This window comes from Solenopsis invicta, chromosome 9 (assembly GCF_016802725.1).
Source record: "Solenopsis invicta isolate M01_SB chromosome 9, UNIL_Sinv_3.0, whole genome shotgun sequence".
Taxonomy (NCBI): domain Eukaryota; kingdom Metazoa; phylum Arthropoda; class Insecta; order Hymenoptera; family Formicidae; genus Solenopsis; species Solenopsis invicta.
In genome coordinates this window covers 3,707,974-3,726,729 of record NC_052672.1, presented here as the reverse complement: position 1 = coordinate 3,726,729, position 18,756 = coordinate 3,707,974, and the positions used below count along the sequence as shown (strand labels likewise).

Below are 18,756 nucleotides of genomic sequence, written 5' to 3'. Positions count from 1 at the left end.
TTACGCAAACGGCGTATAAAGTGTACGCGGCGGTTTTGGCGGAGAGATTGAGGGAAGAAGTGGAAAATAAAGGGATATTACCACCGAGTCAAACGGGGTTTAGGAAAGGGGTAGGAACAATAGACCACATATACGTGTTAAATTATTTAATAAATAAGAAAATAGCGGAAGCAAAAGGCAAAATAGTAGTTATGTTTGTGGATATGAAAGCAGCGTTTGACTCGGTGGATAGGGAGTACAGACAATGAGGAGGAAGGGAGTGAGAGAGAGTCTGGTGGTGAGGTGTGAGGAAGTTTTGGAGGAGACAATAAGTAGAGTAAGGGTGGGGGAAAAAGAAGGGGGAAACTTTTGGACAAATAGAGGAGTGAGACAGGGATGTCCGTTGAACCCATGCATGTTCACACTACTGCTAGCGGATTTGGATGAGGAATTGGAAAAGGGGGGATGGGGAGGAGTAAAGGTGAAGGGAAGAAAAATTTATTCTCTGGCGTATGCGGATGATGTGGCGGTGGTGGCAGAGGATGAAGCAGGGATGAAAGGGTTAATAAAAACATTAGAAGGATATGTAGAACAGAAAAGATTAGAAGTAAATGTGGAGAAGACAAAAGTGATGAGGTCTAGAAAAGGGGGTGGGAGACAGAAAAAGATAATATGGAAATGGAAAGGAAATGAAATAGAGGAAGTGAAAAGGTATAAATATCTGGGCTACATGATGATGGCAAATGGGGGACAGAAAGAACATAGAGGAGAGAGTCAAAAAAGGAGCGGTGGTGATGAGAGAAGTATGGGGAATAGGAAAGAGGAAATTTGGAAAGGACTGGGCTAGAAGGATGTGGTTATTTGATAGGTTGGTATGGACGGTGGTTAGCTATGGGGCAGAAATTTGGGGGTGGAAAGAAAGGGAAAGGGTAGAGAGGATACAGAACAGGTATTTGAAATGGGTAATAGGGGTGGGAAGGTACACACCGGGGTACATGGTAAGGGAGGAGATGCAGAGGGAAAAATTAAGGGGAAGGGCAGGAATGAGGGCATGGAGTTATGAAAAGAAACCGGGAGAAGGAGGAGGGGGGGGAGTTGGCAAGGTTAGGTTAGGTTGGGAGGAGATAAGAAGTAAAGCGAAGGAGGGAAAGATGATGGGAAAAGAAGATGGGAGGAAGAAAGAAGAGGTTTCTATGAAGAAAAGAGCTGGAATATCAAGGAGATAGAAAAGTTGAGAGAAAAGGGAGGGTTAAGGGGGGAAGAGGTGGTAGCAAGAGAGAGGAGGCGGCAGGAAGAGGAAAGGTGGGAAAAAATTAGGAGCTCGAAGTTCAACAGATGGTATAACAGAGTGAAGGGAAAGGGAGTGCTTGAAGAGGGATTGGAAAGAGGAAAGATGGAAAAGGATTGCGAGGTTTAGGTTTAGGTTAGGAGATGGTATGAGAGGAGGTAGATACTGGGAGGAGAAAGAGAAAAGAAAGTGTAGGATATGTGGATGGGGAGAGGAAAGGGGGACGGAAGCATATATGGGGGGAATACACGGGGGACGGAAAAGGGATGGCAGGAGATGGTAGGAGAGGTTTTAGGTGAGAGGGGGGAGGGAGAGGTTTGGATGAAAAAACTGGAAGAGATGCGAGAGGGAGGAGGGTGGCTGGGTATGAATGAGAGTGTGGAAGGAAGAGAGGAAAGTGTGGAAGAAAGCGGCGGAAACGGAGGTCCAAAGAATGAGTGTGGAGGTATGAATGGATGAGTGATTTTTCTCTCTCTCTCGTGCGTTGTAAAGGAAGCAAGGAATAAAAAAGGTTGAAACTATGTAAGCGGAGCGGAAGTCCGCAGTGTACTCCGCAAGGAATGAAGTACCTACTACCATCTTCTTCTTTATTCTATTAGAAATATAAACTACATTATAAATTACATTAATATTATAAATAATTTTAATATAATTATAAAGTATAAATTAATTATAAAATAAAAATTGTTTTTTAGTTGAACGAAGGTCCACGGAAATGTCCACGCTACTGGCCCGACGACGAAACCGATTATGACCACATAAGGGTCCGTTATATTCATAGCGAGAGCTGTCCATACTACACTCGTCGCGAGTTTTGCATTTTAAATACGAAAACTGATGAAAGTGGGGTCGTGAAGCAGTATCAATATCATGGCTGGCCAACGGTGGAGGGTGAAGTACCTGAGGTGACGCGCGGTCTCATCGAGCTGGTCGATCAGACATTAACGAACGACACCGAAACGAGCGGTTCGTTGGTCGTACACTGCAGCTACGGATCTGACCGGAGTTCCATGTTCGTGGCGCTTAGTATATTGGTCCAGCAGCTACGCACTGAGAAACGCGTAGATATTTTCACGACTACAAAGAAATTACGCTCTCAGCGACATGGCATGATCAGCACCTTTGTAAGTATTTTTATAATTTTTTTCATATTTTGATTGCATACATAAAAAAAGAATATTCTTGTTTTAAGAATACCTTTATTTTTGAATTTTAAATATAGTAATAAGATTATGTAACGCTAAACAGATATAATTTGTTTACATGAAGAAATTTTATATAGTTTTATCGGGAAAAATATATTCAAATATATTCTCATTATTCAGCAATAATTTTTCTTTTAATTAAAAGAAAAAAATATCTGAAAATAATCAAAGAATTAGAATCAAATTAAGAATCTTTAATAGTGTTATTATTAAAATAATCATATTGTGTTCTTTAAATGACTGTTATAATATTGAAATAAAAGTATATTTTGCTAAAATTTAAAATTATTAAATTCTTAAAAGAAAATTAAGTTATACATAAGCAAGATTATTGTTTCATATGTATATGTATAAGCAAGAATATAATTTTGTACTTATATATAAAACAATAATTGTGAAAAAACAAGAATTCTTCAAATAATTTAATCTAACCAAAAAAAGTTTCTTTTTTTATTTGGATCAATATGTAAATAAAAGTAAAAATTATAGAGGGAATATAACTCACATAATGATTAATAAAGTTTTTTGTAGAAGTTTTCAAACACTTATAGGTTTGGAATAATTTTTACATTGTGTTACTATTCTGTGTAATCTGCTGTTATCGCTTCCAAAAAATTTCCTATAAAGGTCTTAGCAGAGCAGCTAATTTATAATTTGAAGACAGTTTTATGCTTTAAGTTTTTGTCTTTAGTAACGCATAATCTAACTATCTTGTGTCTCAAGTTTTAAGTTACAAATAGAATCGGTTTTTAGTTTAAAATTTGAGACACAAGTTATTGTGTTATTAAAGACAAACACATAATCAAGTCATAATGCTCATGGATATCCAACGTCTGACTTGTATTTTAAAATATAAAATTTAGATTGCAATAGAACCTCGTAATGGTGCACAAAATCTTTTCTGTATTAAACCAGGCTTGCCTAAAACCCGGCTTTTGAGCTAAGCCGCTTGTATTTCTCTGTTCCCTCAATAAAGCAAGATTGAAAATAAATATTAAAGGCTAGACGCTAGAATTTATATATATTAGGTGTAGTAAAAAGAAATCCATTATTTTTGCATTGAATTGAAGACTTTATTTATCATAGTTAGAATGATCCGATTTAGGTCAAATATGCACCGTTTTGTTCGATAACTTGTTGCCATTTTGAAAGTAATTTCATTATTCCTCTTTCATAGAAATTCGTTCCTATTGGCAAAAAACTGGGACAGTCGATTTTCACAAGCTTCTTCTGAGGCGAATTTTTTACCAGCAAAATCATTTGCCATAGACAAAAACAGGTGGGAATTATTTGGTGCCAGGTTCGGACTATAAGATGGATGCATAAAAACCTCCCAACCAAGCTCCCGGAGCTTCTGGCGAGTCACTATCGATGTGTGTGGCCTGGCGTTGTTCTGATAGAACACAATTCCTCTTTTATTGGCCTTTTACTGGCCGCTTCTGGGCGATTGCTTCCTTCAGACGGTCTAATTGTTGACAGTACAGGTCCGAATTAAGAGTTTGGCCGTAGGGGAGCAGCTGATAATAGACGATTCCTTGCCAATTCTACCAAACACACAGCAAAACCTTCCTGACCGTCAATCCTAATTTGGCCACCGTTTGCGTCGGCTCACCACGATTCGACCACGACCGTTTTCGCTTGACGTTGTCGTAAGTGACCCACTTTTCATTACCAGCAACCATCCGCTTCAGAAATGGGTCGATTTGCGAAATGTTGCGATTCAGCAGCGATTCGCAGATGGAAATTTGGTCCATTTTTTGCGTTAACTTGTGTAGTACCCATACATCGACCTTCTTTTTGTATCCAGCCTTATTTAAGTAGATGATTTTTTGTGCAATGTTTAGCTCCTGGGCAATCGAAACAGTGCTTACATGACGGTCGGATTCGACGATTTCCATAATGGATTTTTTTTTTTACTACATCTATACTAGAGATAATAAAGTGTGGCTCGTGATAATGGTCGTCAAAATTTGAAATCTGGTCCCTCAAAAGTTAGTTGACATCCATATTATAAAGCATTGTTTTAAGCTTATAAACCATTTTATTAAGGGCCTTAGGATAAATGATAGGAGTCTTAGCAAAATGGTTGATCAATAATTTCAAGACGATATTTTATGTCCTATGTCTTATATATAACGCACTATAATTGTTTTAGATAGATTACGCAATTTAAATATTTTGTTATTTAGGTAACAGAGCATAGATCAGGTCTCGCCCAGTATAAATAAAGTTACTATTTACTTATTGATATTCATATTAATTTAGAGATAATTGAAACATAATTGAACAGTAATATAAAAAAGATAACGTTTATTTTATCTAAAATAAAATGGAAGTAATACATTCTAATATATAATTTAGATAAAGATAAGATAAAGCCATTTTAGATAATTTTATATAGATAAAATTATTGATGCAAATATTAATGATACAATCGTTGAACAATCTCAAGAAATATAATAGAAAATATTGATTATATCAAATTATAATTTTGTATAATATACATGTTACAGGCACAATATGAGTTTCTTCACCGTGCCATCGTGAATTATTCGGATCTTCACAATTTAGCCGATGACGAGACGGCATCATAATGTTCGAAAATTAGCAACAGCGAGACTAGATTGTACTAAATATTATTTGGGCGAATATGTGCATAAGAAAGTTCCATGATGAGTATCCGAGGATCGAACAAATGTTTGAATACATTGCGTTTATTGCCCCAACCAAAGATGAATAAACATCGTTAAAGAATCATTGTCATCATCATCATCATTACTATTATCATCGTCATCTAAAAGACAAGTGGATCGCAATGCACAACACGGATCTAAAGACTTGTATATAATATGTCCGCAAATTTTATATATGTGACTGTAAGTTAAGTGTAAAAGAGAAGCATTCACTGGAGATCAACTAGAAATGAACTTCAACGTGAATTTGCAATATCGTGATGAGAACACCATTAAGTGCAGTGTGTGACGTTACGAAACCGTTATATAGAAGCTTATTTTTACCGGCAATCTAACGATACCGGAGCGTAATATGTATCCACAGTGACAAAACAGTTTTGATATCGAAAGATACATTGAGCAGGTAGGGACACGCTTTTGTCCATATCCTCTGTATGGCTGTACTGTGAAGAACTAACGCAGGAAGGAACGAATGTACTTGTATAGGTTTGGCAATTCACTCTTTTGACAAGTATATGATACACAAGCTGTAACTCCAAATCAGTTCGCTTTTGCAAATTGCAATTGAAGTCGAGTAATAAGAGGGAACTCAACATTACGATTACTCATACATTCATGAACCAATTGCGAAACCTTCCGCAAGGTTTCTATTAACATATTATTCTGATGTTTACTACAGAATGTTCCGTTTTGAAGCGAGCAAAATGAGAATCATCTAAAATATAATTCAGTAAACACCAATTTACAGTAACATAACATTAATGTTATAATTTCACGCTTAGCAACATAATTGTTAAATACATGTTATATTACATTTATATTGTTGAATGTGAAATTATAACACTGATGTTAGTTACTGTTAGTGTTTATTGAATATCTCAGCAAACCATAAATATAACTCCCATATAATATAGATATAAAATCTTTAAATTTTATGTAAATATATTATATAGTACGTATATTTATGTTTGCTGGGCTTTATGAAGAGATCTCTTCGGAAGAAAGCATCTTCTGTGACGACACGAAGCATCGTTGCTCTACATTCTGTCGTAACGATAATATTAGCAATTATGCGCACGTTGCGTATATTTATATGTTCTCCGACAATGTATGCATTATTATTACAATATATTACGCGTATCATGCGTGCGCTGGTTTCTCTTCTAAATGATGAAAAAAGACTGATAATCTTATTCAGTTCGACATATAGAACCATAGCACGTAACATGGCACAATGGCTTGCGTCTTAAAGTCTATATAAATTCTATGCCAAAGCTTGATTGCGTTTGAGAGCTGTAATGAGCTTTCTACAATAAGCTAATCAACCATTGTCACTACACATCATATGATACTAATTATAAGTCAGAATTAGTCATAATTTTTAAGAAATTTGCATCCATAATAAGTCGTATTAGATCATTGTTTAATAACATTTCAGCCGACGGCAAACGGTCGATTATCGCTCCTGGATTTGTCGTCGACGGCCGATTGCTTTGCGGGAATCTTCTCGTCGTCCGACATTCGACTCGAATCCGCTGTCGACAAGTTTTAAGTATTAGGATACGGTTTTCTCATTAAAAATGGCAGACCTATATTTCTTTTTGATTGGTCAGTCATAATATAATTTAAGTTTTAGGTTGTAAGATATGGAATTTGGTCATCTCTATTCTGTTACTGACTACAGTAGAACCTCCTTAACTTTGGTCCTCTATAATTTTTGCATTCCTTCACACGCACTTTCACAAACACTAATATCATATCTCTTTCTTTTATAGAATACTTTTACCATAGCACGAGTCTACTTTGCTCACGCAAGGACACGGTGATTGATAGACTCATGCTGTGGTGAGGGTATTCTATAATTTTGGCATTCTGTTGTTATCATCCTATAGGGTCAAAGTTAAAGAGACTCTACTGTAATGACTTATTATTGTCTTATGACGCACTATTAACTCATTACAACTAGCTTCTGATTTCTGATTTATTACTAATAGCTTATTGTAGTAAGCTCATAAAGGCCAAAGCACAGATTTTTACATAACCTATAAAAGAGTGCATAGCGTAATGCCCATATCGTACTAGAGATTGAAATTGAAATTGGATTGGAATTTGAACAATTAAACTTCACTAAATTGAGATTGGGTTTTTTTTTCTTCCGATTGGTTAAATTTCAATCTAATCTCAATTTCAATTTCTGATACGGATATAACAAGCGTTAAAGAACCTACTTGTGCTTAATGAGTTTTTTCCAATAAGCTATTAGTCGATATCATAAGTTGTAAGCTATAAGAATTGACCAATCACAATCGAATGTAAAGGGAATATTCGACTATGATTGATCAATTCTTATGGCTTACGACTTATGACACCGATCAATAGCTTATTGTAGAAAGTTTATAAAGCTTTATGTCCTAACCACACTTTTTTACATTAAATGACATAATTCAGCGAATTTCTGCTATATAATCTAAAGTCTGTATAAGACTTTAGGCTGCCGGCTACGATTGGTAATTGGCGCTTGAAGAATGAGACGCTACATCATAATCGGTAACTTTAACCGAAGCTCGTTGCATCGTGTAGTTAAAATAGAATCGTCATCCAAAAACTGTCAACCGATAGTCTGATACGAGTTTAAAGCGTATTGAAATCATCTAAAAATTTTTTTTCCTTGAGCTAAAATAATATGTGCGTGCGCGCGCGCGCGCGCGCGTGTGTGTATATATGTACACAAGGTGTCACAAAATATTTTTTGCTCTTGTGGGTTAATAGAGCAAGTAAAAGTGGGAAGAAAAGTTCTTTACCATTTTTTGAAATTTGTAATAATTACCGAGATAAAAATTTAATATAGTCGGCAAATGAACACTTACTTTCCCTACCCACCGCACGCGGGGACCGCCCGTCCGTCGCCATAGGCAGCCGCGGCAGGCAACGCGATGAGGCGAGTAAGACAGCTATTGCTGTTTCTCCCTTCTCACCGCTCCGCTTGCCGCGTCTGTTTATGGTTTGGCGACGGGCGGTCCCCGCGTGCGGTGGGTAGGGAAAGTATGTGCTCATTTGCCGATTATATTAATTTTTATCTTGATAACTATTACGAATTTTGAAAAATGGTAAAGGACTTTTCTTTTCAGTTTTATTTTCTGTATCAACTCACGAGAGCATGAACGAATATTTTGTGACACCCTGTATGAAGCACATAAGAAGAGATAAAAAAATCCGTAAGAATATATATAGAGTGTCAGAAAATAATTTGCCATGCTCTCATGGGTTGATAGAGCAAGTCATACTGAGAAGAAAAGTTTTTTACCATTTTTCATTATTCGTAATAGTTAACGATTTGAAAATTAGTAAAGTTCGGCGAATGAGGCGCGTATTCTCCCTGCCCACCGCAGGGACCGCCCATCAGTCGCCAAGCTAGGGGCAGTTGCGGGTAGCGGCGCGGTAAGGAGAGAGAAACAGCATAGGCTTGATGTTTATGGTTTACACCTTAGAGCGCTTAGACCGCTACCTATACCCTATATTAGATCTAAACGCGATAGGTCACGACGATGTAAACAGTTGTGGACTTGCTTAGGTCAGGGAACTTCTTTGCGATCCCTCACTAATCTTAGGTGCTGTCAGGCCGCCCGAAATAACGCGTGTAAACGGAGATAGACTAAAATGGTGCAAAGCGTACCAGTAAATCCTGATAAATGGCTTTGTTTTATGCAGAATTTACCACGGTGGGAGTCTCCCGCCACGAGGATTTACAATGCGTAAATCAACAGTTTGTTTAATAATTAATAATTATATCAAACTTGAAGTGATGTAATATTCCAAATATAAATTGGATATTACGATTTAGGTTATATAATATAACCTAAAAATTAGCTCAATATTAATTCCAGTGTTTACACGATGTGTCTTATTTTAATAATATTGCAAAATTAGGTAGCACGTTATTTACCGAAAAAAAAACAGCAATTTTTCGCAAAAAAGTAATAAAAAGAATTGGAATATATTTTTCTGGTTTTTTCCAGTGATTTGAAAAAAGTGAGTTTTTAAATTGTACTGTACAGTCGTGAGCTAAAAGGTTGCAACACATTTCCTTCGATGGTTTTGATCGGCATTGATCGGCAAACGTAATTGGTTGGATCCACAGGTAAGAACCAATTATGTTCGCCGTTCAATGAGCAAGTCTACATTCCAAAAACCATTAAAGAAAATATGTTGCAACCTTTTAGCTCACGACTGTACATACATATTCGCGCGATATGCTTATCGAGGTATTTTTTGTCTTTGTTTTTCTCAATAGATGGTATTAACATGATAGGTAAAGTTATCTATATTAGAGCTGAAGGTAGCCATAGTAAAAGTCTATACTTTGGTATAAACATTGTAAACGTCTCAGTAGTGACCTATTTTAGGTCAGGGTATAGGTTAATGCATAGGTCAGGCCGCATAATGTAAATTAGGCCATTGTTTACCGGCCAGCGCGCTGGCGCTCGGCTGCCACACACGCAAAGCTGCTACGTGTCTTGAATTTCACTAATTTTTATTTTGGTAACTATTACGAATAATAAAAAATGGTAAAGGACTTTTTTTCTTAGTATGACTTGCTCTATCAACTCATGAGATCATGGATGGTTATTTTCTGATACCCTGTACGCTATGCACTGAGAAGGGAGTATAAAAATATAGTTCTATTTAGTTGATTTTTCTATGCATAATGCGTTGTGTAAAAGTCTATGCTTTGGCTTTTAATTCACCTTGAAATAAGCCTTTGGGTCATTATACGCAAAAGAACTTAAGCAGTAAGAAAGTCAACCAGTTTAGATTTTCTATCGCTTGCTATATTTGTTTTGAGTTCTCGATTATAATTGGCTGATTCACTTACTGCTCAAATTTTACTGTTTAAATTTTTCGGTGTACTATGGCACCGACAAGAGATTATTAAAGACCGTCAACCCTGGATAAATTTTCGGGATCGTCACTGGGGCCCCACGGGCGGTAATTGAAGAGTGATGACGTTATCGACTATGATTGTTAATACAAATATTTGAGTAATATATTATTAAAATCTTGATTTTTTTATTATATAAATACTTCATAAGCAAGTATGAATACTTATATTTAATAACATCATTGTATATTGCTTCAAAATTGTAATTCTTTTTGATTAGTTATTATCTCTGTCGATAATCAAACTTGGATGTTAACATCAAAACTGCAATTTTTAATAAAAATCGAGAATTTTCAGGTTACAAATACGTAAGCATATCTATGAAACTTCAGGATAATAATAAATTATAAAATTAGTACTGTATTGTCAGTTTATCATTAAAAATTTAAGTCACACAAACTACTGTAAGGTTAGCGGTCTTTAATAATCTCTCGTCGGTGATTATGGCCTTTATAATCGATGCATAAATTTGGTGTAGAATATAGTTTACTTAAGATGTAAACCAATGCGCCATGTGCTACGGCCAATACGCGATTAAAGCACGTACATACTTCGTTTGCACAATGTTCAGATTTCACTGTAAATTATAATGCGAGACGCGACCGCGCCTCTTGATATTGTAGCTGTAGAAAGGCGGTCGTCCTTTTTGCTAGTTTTATTTTTAGTATTTCGTTTTTTCGAAAAAGATTTATAATATATGCGATGTGCTCTTTCCATGCGTGATAATCAACGATCCATGCATGAATGACGATATGAGAATTGGTTTTCTATTTTATCGAGTTAATTTTTTAAAAGGTTTTGAGGAACTTTTTTTAAGAAAATAGGTAAAATATTCTTCAAAATTACTTTTGTCTTTTATTTGTTATTGTTTGAAAATTGATTTCTTATCTTTTTAGTAAAAATATGAATAATAATTTATCAATAGATACATTTGATGTTTGCATTGATGATTTGATTTATATAATGGATAACCATAATTTCGAATATCCCAGTAGATTGAAAATAAAATCTCATACGTCATTTTAATTAGAATACTCATGGCTATTGTCGGAATTAGAATTAACTTAATTTTTTATTAACTTATTAACATGAGCTTACCCAGAATTTGGAGGGGGAGAAGAGAATATCAACTTTGTTATCACATAAACAACAATTTTTTGCGTAACAAATTGCTATTTTAAAGCTTAGAATATTTCCTCATTCTTGATTTTAAACGAGAAAAATATTAGTTTTGTAAATTATAATTTTTATTTTTTTTTTAATAAGGAAATATAGATAAAATACAATTTATTAAAGGCAAAATGTAATTTTTTAAACATTGCTATTATTATTATTATTACACATAAAATAAATAAAACAATGGACTAATGAAAGTACAATGTGGTTCTTGGTGCGTAGTACTGTATAATTTATATTCAAAAAGTCCAAACCATAAATTGGAATGTTTTGGTCCATGTTCAGGTTATCTTCAGTGAGAGACAAATATATTTAGACGAGACAGCTTACTTTTTTCGCATTACATTGAAGTAAAAATTCCAGTCACCGTGCCCATTACAATTGGGTAGCAAGCTAAGTATTTTGTAGGGACGTCCATGTGAAGCAAAGAGACGATCTCATTGATTTCCATAAAATGAATAAATAATAAATTAAGAATAACAAATTATGTATAATAAAGAAAGGAAAGAGCGATATAAAGTCATAGAGAAAAATCTCATAAAAATTACAATTACATTGTTACAAAGTTAAAATTAAAATTTTTTTTCAACTTGACGCGATGATCAAAACTGTAATCTGTAACTTATAAAATATTCATAATCATTCTATTAGGAAAAGAAATTTGAAACAGAATATAGAAAAATCTTCTAAATCTTCGAAAAACGTTGTTAAATTTTATTAAAAATGCAATATTAAAATAAAATTAAATAAAAGAAAAAGGATAAAACAAAGATTACTCAAAATTTACAATACTAAAGAATTATAAAACAAGATTTTTTTAAAGTAATTTAATATATCTTCAGGATTCACAGCAATGTCTGTGAATTGACATAAGAGCCACTCGGATGATCTACCAGTGTGTTGCGCAAATAATTTTTAAAATTTTGGAAAGGTTTGAACCCCCTAAACCCCTTCTTTCTTCGAGTACGTTCATGATTGTTAACATTATTATTATTAAATTTATAACCAAATTAATATTGTAATATTACTATTCTCACAAAATTTAAAACTGTATTTCAAAATCGATCAATCGAAAATTTATTTGGCGTGCAGTTTGATGAATTGAAGATGTATATAAAATCACACAAGATATTAAGTATTAAGATACAGTTCTGGCTAAATAAGGATCATCTCTAATTAGCTATGCATTTACGTATCAATCAATGATCTATTAATTTTTTATATTTTTTCGGACTTGAAAACGTAAAAAATGGAGTAAAAGTACTTTTTTGGGGTAAAAGTACTTTTTTGGAATAAAAGTACTTTTTTAATAATAGTAAGTAAATAATAAATAAAGAACTAAATTTTGAAAGAAATAAATTTTGAAAAATATTTATCCATGTTTTCAAAAAATTCCTAAAAACCTTAGAGAAAACCAATGCGATAATACAGAAAACACTCTCACATAAAGTGCTAAATAGACTAGGCAAAATATCGTATGTCAAACCCAAAATATTAGGTGTAGTAAAAAGAAATCCATTATTTTTGCATTAAAATAAAGGCTTTATTTAGCATAGTTAGAATGATCCGATTTAGGTCAAATATGCACCGTTTTGTTTGATAACTTGTTGCCATTTTGAAGGTAATTTTATTATGCCTCTCTCATAGACACCCTCGTTCTATCGCAAAAACTGGGACAGTCGATTTTCACAAGCTTCTCTTGAGACGTATTTTTCACCAGCAAAATCATTCGCCATAGACAAGAACATGTAGTAATCACTTGGTGCCAGATCCGGACTATAAGGTGGATGCATAAGAATTTCCCAACCAAGTTCTCGGAGCTTCTGGCGAGTCACTATCGATGTGTGTGACCTGGCGTTATCCTGATGAAACACAATTCCTCTCCTATTGGCCAAAGCTAGGGCGCTTCTGGGCGTTTGCTTCCTTCAGATGGTCCAATTGTTGACAGTACAGGTCCGAATTAAGAGTTTAGCCGTAGGGGAGCAGCTCATAGTAGATGATTTCCTGCCAATCCCACCAAACACACAGCAAAACCTTCTTGACCGTTATTCCTGGTTTGGCCACCGTTTGCGCCGGCTCATCGCGATTCAACCATGACCGTTTTTGCTTGACGTTGTCGTAAGTGTCCATTTTTCCACTTTTCATCACCAGTAATCATCCGCTTCAGAAATGGGTCGATTTTGTTGCGATTCGCAGATGGAAATTCGGTCCATGAGGTTTTTTTGCGTTAACTCGTGTGGCACCTATACATCGAGCTTCTTTTTGTAACCAGCCTTATTTAAGTGATTCCAAACGATTTTTTGTGCAATGTTTAGCTCCTGGGCAATCGAAACAGTGCTTGCATGACGGTCGGATTCGACAATTTCGATTGAAAAAATAATGGATTTCTTTTTACTACACCTAATATTAATGTGGAAAATATTTGAAAGATATATTTCGGAAACGAGGCACACAGATATAATTCAACAATGAGAATAAAATTATATGTTTAACTTAAATATATAAAATACTTGAACTTTACATCAAATATTTATATATTTAACATAGGGGAGAGTGGACTAAATCGGACCGTGTTCCAAATAGGACTTTTTTAATTTAAATGAATACGGTTAAACAATTTGCCATTTATAATGCAAAGCCCTTATAAGACACTGAACATATGATAGCAGTTTGACATATGATAACAGTTCTGTCATAATATTCGTAGAATAGACGCGAATATATGTATTTTCAGCCATTGTGCAAAAATTAAAAAAAAAAAAATCCTTGTAAATTATTATTTAAAAAGAGTTAAAATTTTGAAACGTAATTGATTTAAGATAACTGAAGAGTGTAGAATTCAAAAATATCAAGCGTTTTGTAATCATTTTTGCGGTTTATTGTAAAATTTGTTCCAAAATTTGAAAAAAACTTATGCTCAAATTGGACTTTTCCATCGAAATTGCAATCTGATCATAGCACTAGTGATCGGTTGACAAAATCTGGTCCTAAAAATGTTAAATTACTAAAATATTCTGAGTTATTAGACTCAGAGTAATTGAATTTTATTGATTTCAATTCCAATTATATAACGATATCATAACATGACCGGGAAACGTCTAATTATATAAATTGTCACTATTTTCTTTTAATAAAATTTTTTTTTTTACTATCATATTGTTTGTTTTTACTCAATGCTAAAAAAAATACATTAAAATCTTTGAAAATTCTGTCTAAAAGTCGGTAAAAATAGAAGTGTCTTATTAGGGGGGGTTCCTCTAGTGAGTAGTTGATTTGGACTCATTTGGAACTCAATGGACCCAAATCAGTCTGGAAAAAACGTTTTTACGTTTTCCATTATAATTCAACACAGGTGAGAAATACGTCAAAATGGTCTCAAGCAAAAATGAAGCAGGTTAAATTATCTTTCCAACGGCACTTTCGATTTTACGATTGGATTTTATTTGCTCCTTATCTCTCGATAAGGAGATGTTCTCACAAAAATTGCAAATAAATCCGACTTACCCCACTACTCTTTTCTATACATAAAATATTTGAGTTGAAGAAATTTGATTAACTGAAAAATTTGAAAAGTTTTGTTAAATTAACAACTTTTCTTCTTAGTAATTTATGAGAATGTTTCAGAATATAAAATGTGGAGCGTCATTTTAAGTGTATTCGAAATATTTGACTCTGCGAAAAAAGATAATGGCGTGGAAAAATTAATGAAATTGATAAATAAAGAATAAAAATAAATTTGTAGATTAAGCATAAGCGAGAGAGGAAGAGAGAGAGAGAGGAATGGACAGAATTATATAATATGTTATCCTCCGCACACTCGTTTAGTTCTAGTCAAGTTTAAGCTTCAGCACGTGAGCTACTAAGCTGTAACGCCTTGATTTTTTACAGGAGGCGGAAGACAGGTTAATTATGATTGTGTTCCGATTATTTCTTTTTCTTTTTGACATAAGAGTCAGTCTCATTTCATTTCAGTCAGAGACCCTTCAGTGAGAAACATGGAGCATCCCTGATTTCTAAAATTTTAAACATTTTAATAACTGTTTAATAATTGTATTTTAATTATCAAATTTTGTAAAGTTAGAAGAATAAAATTGGCAATTAACATCAGAATTGAAGTGTTTACGAAATTTTTTTGTATTTGTATTTTCAAAATAATTTATTTTTTTATTAAAAAAAATTTTTTTAGATAAGATTTTATCTCTTGTACGATTTGTGTTTTTTTTTTAATGTAGAAATAGAATCTGTTAATTTTCTAGGGAATCTGACTTCGACGTTATTACATGAGCCGCATTGGAGTTTTAACGCTAAACACATTAGATGTGTTCCGCCTTATCACGCGACAATTAGATAATTTTAGTCGTTATCGTATTAATAACCCCCTTTGGTTACGTTGTAATTGACAAAGCTTCTAGAAGGATAGGGAGATACTCGCCTATATTTATAAATACACACGCACACATACAGTACTGGACAAAATAAATCATACACCTTTAAAAAAATTGATTTTGTTAGTGTAATTATTTTTTTAACAAGCAAGTAGATTATTAAATACAGGAAAATTAAAGCATTTCAAAGTATTTAAATAAAAGAAATATGAAATAATTAAAATTGTTCTTAATTTTTTTGTAAAAAGATTTATTATTTAATACTACATTTTGCCCTGGACAAAATAAATCATACATTTAAATAGTATAACGTAGGAAACTGCCAATGTTTACATTTCGTCGTTCTGCTATTATTCGTCATTCTACTGTTTGTTTACATTGTATCTACGCTTAGAATTTATGTGTTTAGTGAATCAGAGTAACTGTAACGAGCAAGAACAATGTCACGGAAGCAAATTTTTCTTGATATCCGAAATTTCGTAATTTGCGACCGACAGAATGGTGATTCTTTTAGGATAATTGCTAATAAATACTCAATCTCTGTTAAAGCAGTGCAGCACATTTGGAAAAAAATACAAAACACATGGGATTGTGACAAACTGTTCCGGAAAAGGTCGAAAGCGGGCTACAATTTTTTGTGATGACACCAGAATTGTTCGAATGGTAAAACAAAATCCGAAGTTATTATCGCGAAACATTCTGGAATCTATGAAATTGAATGTCAGTAGTTGCACTATGCGACGCAGACTTAGGGAATTTAGACTAAAAAATGTGTTTGCATCAAAGCGTCTTTTCATCAATAAAATAAATAAGAAAAAGCGTTTACCAAAAAGCACGCAAATATGCCTCTAAGTTTTTGATCTGATGAGAGCAAGTTTGAGTTATTTGGACAAAAACGATGGTCTAGGGTGTGGCGAAAACCTGGTGAAGCTCTCAAAGAAGTAAATATTCAAAAATATGTAAAACATGGAAGTGGTAATATTATGGTATGGGATGCTCTACCTGGTCTGGTAATTTGACTCAAATTGAAGGTATTATGACGGCAGAAGGATGTATTGATTATGCGAGAATTTGAATCTCTTTTAAAATTAGACTTAGAAAACAACTTTATCTTTTAGCAAGATAGCGACCCAAAGCATAAGGCGAAAAAAACCACTGTTTTTTTCAAATCCAATAAAGTAAAACTCCTCGAATGGTCACCTCAATCACCAGATTTAAACCCGATTGAAAATCTGTGAGCTTATTTGAACGGGAATATGGATAAAACGAATGTAACTGACAAAACATCATATTATGCAGCACTCCAGAAGGCCTGCGAGAAAATTGGTCCTGAATAAAGAAATTAGTCGATAGTATGCCTCACCGACTGGAAGCAGTATTAAAAGCTAAAGGCCACACCAAGTACTAAGCAACATTAGAATTAATTTTATTTGTTTGTTAATTACTACTTCTAAAAGTGTATGATTTATTTTGTCCAGGGCAAAATGCAACAATATTAAATAATCAATCTCTCACAAAAAAATTAAGAACAATTTTGATTATTTCATATTTCCTTTATTTAAATACTTTGAAATGCTTTAATTTTCTTGTAATAATATATTTAATAATATATTTGCTTGTTAAAAAAATAGTTACACTAACAAATTGAATTTTTTGTAAGGTATATGATTTATTTTGTCCAGTACTGTACACGGATAGTGTTCTTAGATAAGTGACTACCTCTTTTTATTTCAAACAGGAATAAACCTAACAAAAATAATATTAAAATAATTTGAACTATACTATTGTGAACACAAAAGAGTTTAGATTAAATTATTTAATTCAATATTATTTTTGTTAGGTCTGTCTGTATTAGTTTGCGAGATAAACAGAGGTGGCTACTTATATAAGGACATGCTGTATATGGAGAAGAAGGTGACAATACGATCTTTGTAGGTATTATGGCCACTCATAATATCTACGTTTTGGAATTCTAATGTTTATTTATGGAATTATTTGTTTAGTTGCTTAAAATAGCGCTAATACGCTAATACACAACAGCCGATATATTTTTATTTTTGTACATTTTGATATTTTTGATAAAGATATATTTTAGCATTGAATTATATATATCTTCATTTTTTTAAAACTTGGACGTATTATCACATAAATATATGTACACTTGAATGTTTTTTTGTTATTTAATATTTTATTTAACTATACATATTTCAAGCTATGTTAAGTTAAACAATAACATGGAATTTTGTTAATTCTTTAAACATATTGACGTCTTAAAAAGCCTAATGTGGCCTCTTTCAAAGTTTTCAAAGTAGTTATTCGATAAGTTGATTTTCTATTAATCTCTAGTTTACATTACATATTATAGATTTTTAGTGCAATCTATGTACAGAAAAGGTACATTGCATGTATACAGGAAAGTACATTGCATACATATATTCTACAATAGTTTTTTCTTAATTTTACTAAATTTATAATTTTATGATAAACCACTGTATTTTTTACAAAATTGTAAACAAAACAAATTTTTAAATATTTTAGTTGAGGGTTTACAATATCATTCCTATTTTTCTTCGATCCATTGTGTAGTGTCAAATTTTCATAAATAACATCTATAATAAATATTTTGTAATTTGAATAATAATATTTTGTACTTTGAATTTAGAGTCGATTGAACAACATATTGATGAATGTAAATGTTAACTTTTTTAATTAAAATATTAATTATTAACAAAGTTATTGTAAATATAAATGAAAACCATAACATTACCTTCTTCTCTATATATTATTACAGTATCGCCTATTGTTGTTATTATTTATATTGATGAATATGATAATACTTGTTTTGTGTTCCCCTTCAACAATGTTATGCATGCGTTCTTTGCAGGGTCACGCGATGTTTTGTTTCATTCTTAATTATCATTACTCGTAATGTTATTCTGCATTTCTTCAGTTAGACTCATGCAACAGTGATTGCAAAAAGGAGTCGCATGAATAAAAACAAAGCAAACGCGTTTCCACAGAACCTAATATAATCTCTTGTTTTATCAACAAAAGTAAAAGTTTTATTACATTTTTAATATAAATGATAATT

The 18,756-nt window shown here is 33.1% G+C and overlaps 1 protein-coding gene across 5 annotated transcripts in view; it reads left to right on the top strand.

The window, feature by feature from the left end:
* LOC105204319 (tyrosine-protein phosphatase 69D) overlaps positions 1–18,756 on the top strand; it is a 309,057-nt gene that overhangs the window by 81,602 nt on the left and 208,699 nt on the right. For 3 of the 5 annotated variants that reach the window (XM_039453414.1, XM_039453412.1, XM_039453411.1), the window contains exon 10: positions 1,963–2,391. In XM_039453414.1, coding sequence (XP_039309348.1) covers positions 1,963–2,391 — 429 coding nt within the window. Of the gene's footprint in view, positions 1–1,962; positions 2,392–4,985; positions 6,441–15,536; positions 16,768–18,756 lie in introns of those variants that run through there. The other 2 variants (XM_039453415.1, XM_039453413.1) reach the window with 2 other exon arrangements.